The 9,744-nt window shown below is 47.6% G+C and overlaps 1 protein-coding gene across 1 annotated transcript; it reads right to left on the bottom strand.

Annotated features, from left to right (window-relative positions):
• Positions 1-2,646: 2,646 nt before the first annotated feature.
• Positions 2,647-9,423, bottom strand: LOC113405619 (tumor necrosis factor receptor superfamily member 5-like). The gene is made up of 4 exons (XM_026646839.1): positions 9,180-9,423; positions 7,690-7,871; positions 6,560-6,576; positions 2,647-3,801 (listed from the first exon to the last, which is right to left on the bottom strand). The coding sequence occupies exons 1-4, from the start codon at positions 9,287-9,289 to the stop codon at positions 3,727-3,729; spliced, it is 384 nt and encodes a 127-aa protein (XP_026502624.1). The 5' UTR covers positions 9,290-9,423; the 3' UTR covers positions 2,647-3,726.
• Between the last annotated feature and the right edge of the window lie 321 nt (positions 9,424-9,744).

The following is a 9,744-nucleotide window of genomic DNA, read 5'->3' as shown; positions in this document are numbered from 1 at the left end:
TCCCCCGCGCCCTTCTCCGGGAGCTCCCGGCCCGCTAGCAGGGCACAAGCCCAAAGTCCTGCTCCGGCTCAGGCTCTAATCCAGGCCCGACGGCCCCGCAGCAACAACCAAGTCACCAGCCCAGCTCGAGACAAAGTGAAAGTGAATGATGCAAGCAGGCGGGACTTTCCCAATAGGCTGCTCTTTAGGGTTATATTGTTAGAGGGCGAGAGACACTTAAAGTAAACCCACCAAGGGCGCCAATTAGGGGGGCAGGGGAGAGCAGCCCCCCGAGTTTCATACAGGAGGTCTGGGAGCTCCCCAGTGGAGCTCTTAACTACAGCCCAGCATTAGTGTCTGTTGTGCAGAGGAGAGGTGACCCGGGACAGGGAGCCTGTATTTTGTTTACAAGCAGAGGTGGGTGATTAAGATCAGAAATTGCTGGTGATTAAATGAAGAGGCTGGAAGTTTAGCTGTAAAAGAGGAATCCCTCCGTGGAGGGGGGAGAGGTTTTGTCAGAGAGAACAGGGGATTTGGGGAAAATACAGCAAAGCACTGAGCCAAGGTTACATTCAGAAAAGGGGGCGATTTGGGGGCTTAGGTGAAAAGTAGGGGTCAGACCCAGAGCAGGGTTAGCAGTGTATAGAGAAACAACAAGGCGTCCGCTGGCACCTTAAAGACTAACAAGATTTGTTAGTCTTTAAGGTGCCAGCGGATGCCTTGTTGTTTTTGTGGATACAGACTAACATGGCTACCCCGATACTTGAGTGTATAGAGAAGTTCCCACTCTACCTATCCTAGTTATGTGGCCCCATCACTGTAGTATCTGAGGCTGCTCCTCACAGCCTCTAACCTATTTCTCCTCCCAGCCCCTCGGCAAGGTAGAGCAATGCTGTTATCCCCATTGTACAGGTGGGGAACTGAGGCACACACAGACTAAAGGCCAGATTTTCAAAGGTATTTAGGCACCTCGTGAGATTTTCAAATGCACTTAGAAGGTTTGGTGCTTTGTAAACCCCATTAGATGCCTAGCTGTAACTTTGGGTTCCTAAAAACCTTTACAATTCTGTCCTTAAAGCACTGGCCTGGGGTCAGAGAGGAAGTGCCTGGGGGGAGTAGAACCCAGTTCTTTCAGGGCTAGCTCCCTATCCAGCCACTCTAATAGGAGCAAAACCAAGGCAGCCAGTTCTCTGAGACTCCAGCAAATGGTCCCAGATGGATGTCATGGTTGACAGCATGAAAAGCAGCACACAGGTTAGGAAGGATGGAGAATGAGAGTAGCTCACTTAACTCCCAAGGGGTGGCAGGTTCTGCCCCATGCTGCGTTGTAGAGCAATGGCTGCTGTGCAATTTTACATTTTAACTGAAAACCATTTTGTTCAGTCATTTTTTGTCCAGAATTTGAGAAAAGGAAGGAATGAGGAAGGGCTGTATGAGTATCAAATGTCTTTATGCCACAAATTCTTAGGATTTCAACTGTATTCAGGCCAATTCCAGGACAAAGAACAGAAACTGCATCCACAGAGTCCATAAAGTCGATGATTATTGTCATGATTTGCATTATTCACTAGATAATTATCTTCATATAAAAACATACCTGCTTGTCTCCAGCAAAGACACAGCCTGGTACCCCAACAATGGGCTGGCTACTCTGCCTAGCAACAAGTCTCATCTAGCCAATCGAAAAAAATCACATTCTGTTCAACCTCCTCTGCCAATTACAGCGACAGAGAAAGAGTGGTTTGTCAACCTGGCAAGACAGTCACCCAATCACAAAAATACAGCAATAGGAAATATCAGGCAGGGCCCACCCACATGGCTATCCTGCCTAGCAACTCCTCACAAAGTGGCTAAGGCCCAGTTAAAAAAACAACAACACGGATTTAGCCCATCAGGAAGGGAAGTCAGGTGATTGACAGACCAATATTAACCCCTTGTGGAGGGCAGGTTTCATGCCTTTTCCCTGACTCTGGGATGAGTTGCAGACCCAGAGACTCAGTGGATGAGTCAGAGGGCCTCAGGCCCTGGGAAGGGGCTTAGTCTTCCCCCAACTCTATAGAAAACAAGCGTCTCTTCCCTACCTTTAAGACTCCTCATAATGCAGCTTTTCCCTATTTAGTCTGCTCCTGTATCTTGCTGCATCACCCCCAGCATCTCCTGGCCTCCCACAATGGCAGCCTCCATCACCCATTCATCGGTCTCTCCCACAAGCACCTTGGCTCTTTCTTCCGCGGCTCACTTATGCCTGGTTCATCGCTCCAGACTAATCGAAAAGGCCACAGCACTCTCCTTCAAATCCCTCCACAAGACCCACTTCTACCATGCCACAGAATAATAATCATGCTGCTTTTCTCTCTTGTAATGCCTCTCATCCAAGCACTGCAGTGCTTAAACAACATATTAATGAATGAATCTTCGCAACCCGTTATCCCCACTGACAGGAAAGTTGCTCTGGGGGGAATATGACTTCACTATCTTCTTCTTTCATACGCATCACACATCGATACCTAGATTGTCCAGCCCTCTGACTGCTGCTTTATCAAGGGTAGCAAGATGGTGCAGTCCACTCTCCAATCATCACTGTAAAAACAGTTTAGCTTTATTTCCAACCATACTTCTTACCTGGGATTTTATCTTACACATAGAGAAGGTTCAAAGCAAATCTGATTAACAAGAAACAATAAATGTGCAGATTTAATGTATTATGATATTGAACAAATATTTACAGCAATACAAGATTTCTGTCCCCACCCTCTCTTGTCCTGTTATAAAACTAAAGCTATGTATAAAAACCACTTTGACTATGTGGTGATCTGGTCCAATATAGTCAAAAGAGCAACTGGTCCAATAGAGATTCCTGGATACCAGGAAGTGTTTCTGGCTGCAAAGCCCAGCGTGATAGGTGATTGTAATGAATAACTGGACGTTTAAGTGTAGTTACTGAATGAAACCAAGGCTATGTCTACACTTGAGTTTCATCGGTGATAGGGAACCGGTGAAAGAAAAGCACTGGTTTCTGTACTCAGTTACTTCCACAGGGTCAGAGAGTGTTTACATTTGCAGCATTTCATCACCCATGAGAGCAGCGCACTGAGGGCAGCTATCCCACTATAGGGCTTCTGGGAAGGGGAGGATGAGCGCAGGGTCCCAGCGGCGGATCATTTACTCTGTGGAGCCACCATGGTCACTTGGCCAGATGAGCACTTGCAAACAAAACAGGAAGGGGAGTTTCAAAGTTCCTGCAGCTTTACAGGGGAGAGGCGGACGTCTGTTTACCTGGCCTCACAGCAGCAGAGCTGCTGGCCAGAGTGATCGCCCTAGGCACTGTGGGATATCCTCTGGAGGCTAAAAGGAAGAACGTGTCTCCACTTGCACATCACCACAAAAGGATCAGCGATAAGAACTGTACGCTTCTCGTCGAGGTGAGTTTCTGTTTCTTGTGAAACTTCTGTCATTGGCAAATGTAGACGCTCCCACGGTTTTTGTGCAAAACAGGGACTTTTTTCGCTTTAAATGGCAAGTGGAGACATCCCCCAAGAACCCAGAGTCTGCAGACATTACACCTAACAATGTGTCCATGAGGAAGGCTTCAGCATGACAGGACTTAGCCAGAGAAACTCAAGTTACATTGATGATGATGGCTGAAATTCAATGAAGAGCGATTTTCAGAAGCCTCCAATCCAATCACATGTGCAGGGCTGACAATGGCTTTCTTTCTTCCCCCACTGCTCTTGCCTTTGTTTGTTCCTAAGGAGAAATGATATCTGTCCCATTCTCTGTAGACTGGATCAAAGTTCTCTCAACCTGTCCTTTTGACTCATCCTTTAAGATATGACAAAATCAAACAAAGACATTATGAACATACAGTTACTAACAATCAAATGGCTGGTACATTTACCTATCACCTGCTAGAGTGTCATTCCCCACTTACAACAAAAGTGTACGTTATACTGTCTGGCATAATTTTTTCCTACAAAAAGTGTCTAGTTTGCTGGACGGATCTTAAGGCTTTGTAACTAACTAATTTCACATCATCTTAAACTGTGTAATGCCATAAAGATATAGATAAAACAGCAACTGTTCTAGAGATGCCCATTTCCAAACCAAATACGCTGAAAGGGAGACAAGGTAAGTAAGGTAATATCTTTTCTTGAACCAACTTTTGTTGATGGAAGAGACAAACTTTCAAGCTTCCCAGAGCTCTCCTTCAGGTCTGGGAAAGATAACCAGGGTGTAACAGCTAAAGGTGGGACAGACTGTTAAGCATAAGAGGTTAACACATGTTGCAAGAAACCATTTAAACAAAGTGGGCAATTAACACCTCTGCAAGTCATAGGACAAAGCAGGGTTAGTAGGTTACAAATGGTTGTAATGACTGGGATAACCGGTGTCTCTGCTGAGTCCATGATTTAGGGCTAGTCTACACTGGCAACGGTAAAGTGCTGCCGTGGCTTATGTGATCGCAGCAGAGCGCTGGGAGAGAGCTCTCTCAGTGCTCTAAAAAAACCACCTCCACAAGGGGCGTAGCTCCCAGTCAGTGAAGACAAGCCCTTAGGGCTTGGCTACACTTGCAGCTGTAGAGCGCTTTGGGTTAAACCAGTCTTCGGAGAGCGCACTACGGAAAGCGCTCCAGTCTGTCCACACTGACAGCTTCAAGCGCACTGGCATGGCCACATTTGCAGCGGCATTGGGAGCAGTGGATTATGGGCAGCTACCCCAGCGTGCAAGTGGCTGCAACATGCTTTTCAAATGAGGGGGGTGGAGTTGAGTGTGTTGTTAGTATGTGGGGGGAGAGAGAGTGGGCTTTTGGAGTGCTGAGAGTGTGTCAGCACGCTGTCTTGTAAATTCAGATCTCCCTAGCCCCCCTGCCTCTCTCTCACTCACTCAGTAAACGTTTGCTTTGCCCCGTTGCAGATAAGCAGCCGCTGTCTGAAACGGAGCTCTGAAAAGGCACTTCCGCATTCCTCAGCCAATTTCACAACAAAGAGAAGAGAGGCCACTTGACTTAAGGGGATGATGGGATGTTTCCGGAGGTCAGTCAGAGCACTGTAATGTAACTCCTCGTTCACACTGGCCCTGGGGCATCTCAGCCAATACGCAACAGCTGTTATCCCTCTCATGGAGGTGGAGTACCAGGAGCGCTCTAGCCAGGGAGTCAGAGCACTCTATGTGCCTTGCCACTGTGGACGGGGAGTAAATTAGAGCGCTCTGGGAGGCTTTATTGCGGTATAAAGTGCCAATGTAGCCAAGCCCTTAGTGTCTAGCAGAGTTATGAATTTAAGGGCAAGTCTACACTTAAAAAGCTGCAGCAGCGGAGCTGAGCTGCTGTAGCGCTTTAGTGAAGACACTACTACGCCGAGGGGAGAGCTTCTCCTGTCAGCGTCGTTAATCCACCTCCGTGAGAAGCGGTAGCTTCACTGGCGGGAGAAGTCCTCCTATCAACGTAGCGCTGTCTACACCAGGGGTTAGGTCTGTGTAACTACATCACTGGAGGGAGGGGATTTTTCACACCTGAGTGACGTCGTTCTACCGATGTACATTTGTAGTGCAGACCTTGCCTACACTCCCAGGCTCGTCTTGTGCAGGTTTCCTTCGAGGACGAGGAATGATAAGTCAGATAGGGAGTGATTGCTTTGTGAAAAGTGTTCACTCATGGGTAACAGGGTGTTTCTGTCTTTTATCGTTTTTCTAGTGTGAGTTTATTTGAGAGTGTAGTGATTGTCTGGTATCATCCCATAGTTGTTGGGGCAGCTGGTGCACTGGCTGAGGTACACCAAAAATCTGTCCTGCCTTGTATTTAGCTGTGGTGCTCCGGTTACCTTTCCCATACCTGAAGAGGAGCTTTGTGAAGCTCAAAAACTCGTGTCTACCACCAACAGAAGTTAGTCCAGTAAAAGAAATGATCTCACCCACCTTGTCGGTCTCATGTATGTTTAAGCAGTTTGGGAAATAGGCTTTGGGAGATTAAAGGGCCAAAAGACAAAGGAAAAAAGTCCATTTTAACTTCAGATGTTAAAGATTCTTTTACTTTAAAGTGTGCTATCACTCAGAGCCACTTGTTACAAAGGTTCATTACATTGTTTGGAGAATAGATGTCCATTTAGTGGGGATCCTGACCCTGGGGCACGTTTAACACTGAATTTTGCACTACTATGGTACCTTCCATTTAGGGATCTCAAAGCACTTTACAAACATCATGGAGCAAATCACAGAGTATGCACGTGTAAGTGTGGGGGGAAGAGTCAAGTCTCATGGTATCCCATGAGGTAGGTATTTTTCCCATTTTACAGATGCAGAAAGTAAGGCATATTTACCCAGATCCTCCAAGATATTTAGGCTCCTAACTTCCATTGAAATCAGGAGTCTAAATACTTTTAAAATCAATGGACATTAAGAGCTTAAATACATTTGAGGATCTGGACCATAATGTTTAAGTGACTTGCTCCAAAGTCACATAGTGAGACACACACAGACACACTCTCTCTCTCTCTCTCTCGGGGCAAGCTGACATAGCCATGGCAGAGACACTCAAGCAAACCCCTGCTCCAGGTGCTTGAGCATAAAAGACTAGACAACTCACCCCTGTCTCCTGTGCAGCTGCAAAGAAAAAGAAACAACCTCATCAGAAAACAGTCTGGTGCATTTTGTATTGACACGTTTCTGTATTAATGTCCCAGGGCCAAGTCCTGCCCTTAGACGCATGCACAGCTCTCTTCGATTCAGTGGGGTCATGTGGGTGCACATCCACAGAACATGGCCCCACTGGTGGCTCTGCACTACACTTAGACGCATCTTGAAGAATCACCCCGCTGGGAGACGAAGGTGGTTAGGTGACAATGCTAACCCAATGTGATTTTGGGCTCTAACAATGCTTTGCATCCATACAGCACCTAATCTCTAAGGATCTCAAAGAGTTTTGCAAACAGCAAGCCACACAACCCTATAAGGGGGGCATTATGCCAAACAGCTACACTATGGCACAGGGAAATTGAGCGATTTGCAAAAATTCACACCTCTGGTCATTGGCAGAGCTGAGAATATTATCCAGGAGTCCTGATTCCCAGTCCCCAGCTAGAACCAGTAAACAACGTTCTCTCTTGGACTTGAGAATGTGTTCTTCTCTTGGTAGATAAATAAAGCGGGAAAACTGAGATGCTTATTTCTGAAGCAGGAACAGGTTATGAGTAGAGCCCAAACTCCCGTTCCATTAACATCACTGCTCCCCCAGCGAATGAAAAGGGAACTTTGTAAGCACGTATCAGATACAAGCGGGAAAGATCATCAGGAGAGGAGAACTGGTCCAGGTTGCTCGGAGAACATGAACAGCTGGTATTTTTAGCCACTGGGGAATCTGGCCTGGGAAAAAGGTCAATTTTGGCCATGAGTTGGGGAGGGAGAGGACCTTCCCGAGCTGGGCAGGGGGCATGTCCACTGCAGCTGGTGCGATAGCACAGCACCCTGGCCTGGGACCAGCCAGTTCACTCCATAAAGTAGGTCAAATTTAGGGCCAGTGGATCTTAAAGGCAACCCTTTAAAGAAGAGAGATTTAGACTCTCACAGGGATTCTCAGTTTCAAGAGGCAATTCCGGTTACAGGTTGGCATGTTCTGGGGTGAAACAAAGACCAATGTGCCAAATACAAACTCTGCCAGTCTGACCCCTTTAGAGACCCTCTGACAGGTTTCACAGGTCCCACGCTTTTCTTACTTACGTTTTACCCCATCTTTCGTCTTCTTCTTCCACCAAAAAAAGTACACTGCTCCAGCCACTGCAGGTACAATTAAAACTAAAATTATCAATGCCATCGCTGTGGCAGAAAGGCCTCTTTGTACACAAACTGCATCAGAAGTGGCTGTCCCGGCCTTTAGTTCTCTCATCCCTTCCTCTTTACACCTAAGATGAAGGAAGACGTTATTAAACATGTCAGCGTATCCACAGCCTTCTCACAGTCTCGATACACCCGTCATTCCACCAGGTGGCTTCCTTAATATAGTGAATCAAATATGACAAGACCCCATCCAGATTCTGGGCCTGATCCTGCAGTCTGTGGACAGGCCAAACTCCCACACATTTCAGGGCTGCAGGATTGGGCCCTTTGAGTGGTAGAAGCCTGCACATTGGAAAATGAAGTTATAAGGGCCCAAACTGTTAACAGAACATAGGATTAGACTGAAAAATACAAATACAATAAATTCACTGTACTGACCTCAGAAGTTTTTACCTGCCCACACCTCAGCGTAGGATTCTGTGTTTTTAATGCCAGTGTCACTGAGGTACCCAAGCAGCACAGGAAGTGGTGCTGCCACACTGACTTAGGAAAGCCTCAGACAATCATCCATTGCAGAGCAAACCCTAACTGAGCCGAAGGGCCAGATTCACCCTTGCTCTACAGCCTCTTTGCACTGTTTGTGGGACAGACGGGCTGTGCGGTTGGGCTAGGACCTCACCTGGCGCAGGTGGGCCATGGTGGCGCAGGGGGCAGGCCAGAGATGGATTGGCTGAGGGAGGGGGCAAGGCCAGGGCAGTTCTGCCCCCTATTAGTGGCCCCTAGGGGGCCATGACCACTGGTAGGCCTCAGAACTGACCTAACCTCAGTCAGGGGCTGAACTGGCCTCCAGCTGCCCATGCCAAGGAGGCAGAAAGGTCTTTAGGACTTGGTGGATAATCGAAGGAGGAGCTGGTTTTCAACTCTTAATTCTAACATGTGCCATATGTATTTGTAATCTGTGTTCTGTGAGGGCAAACCCTGCCCGCTCCTGTGTGGCCATGGGTCTCTGGCCATGGAACTTAGGCTGTTACACTGCATGGGTGGCCAGTCCCAGTATGGCCCTGGGCCTAGTTCTACACAGTCTCTCCACCATGTCACTGGGCTCTGTGCAGGGAGGATCTGGCAGAGGGGGCTGCAGTTGGAATCCACCGGCCATCCCATGTCACGGTTATAAACAGCCCCGAGGTGAATCCAGCCCTCACAGAGAGTGCCCAGGGTACGGAAAGGGATTCCTGGGGGAAGGATTTCCCCACCACACAGCTCACAGCCCTACTGATTTAGGGTTATGTTTCCCAGCTGCTGAACTTCAGGGCATCTCTAACCAGGTCTGATATAGCTGCAAAATTCAGGTACAAAGAAATAACAATGAATGAAAGGAGAGAACGCAGCGTGTAAAGCAAGGGAAAAGGCCATGTGTAGTCAGAGTCACCTACCTGGTCCATGGCTGACAGGTGTGTGACATGTTGGTTGCTGAGAAGGTTCCATCAGGGCAAACCTCACATACGTTGTCACTGAATTCTGTGCCTATAAAAGAGGACGACATAACTGGATACCTTCCTGAACATGCGGCCTAAAGAAGCTTTGAGTTCAGAAAGGTCTCCATCCGCATCTCCTCACTGTCACCACCACCACCATGTTGCAGAGCCATCTCGGTTCGTTTAAGAGTTAGCACTTTAAGAATAGATCTGCACTGGCATTGTATTCCTGCCCTGTACTTAAATATTTCAGTACTCATAGAGCACAGGTACATGAGGAAAAATGCACCTCCTGCTGCCCCACATACCTGGGCCATTACAAGGGCCAACATCCCAAAGGAATAGTAAGACTCAAAATAATGGTGCCAAGCTGTGTAATAGCACAAAAGCTGCAACAGAACACAGCAGGGGTGGGGGGCACTCGGGTTTTGGGACTTGGACTTGCAGACCTATGGATATATTAGGTCGACTTACAACCACCGCAGTAAGTGCCCTTGTGGTGCATGTCCACACTCCCCTCCTT

Source organism: Terrapene carolina, unplaced genomic scaffold (assembly GCF_002925995.2).
Source record: "Terrapene carolina triunguis isolate 2854851 unplaced genomic scaffold, T_m_triunguis-2.0 Scaffold46173, whole genome shotgun sequence".
Taxonomy (NCBI): Eukaryota; Metazoa; Chordata; order Testudines; family Emydidae; genus Terrapene; species Terrapene triunguis.
Note: the sequence above shows the minus strand (reverse complement) of the source record. Positions and strands in the feature narration are given on the sequence as shown.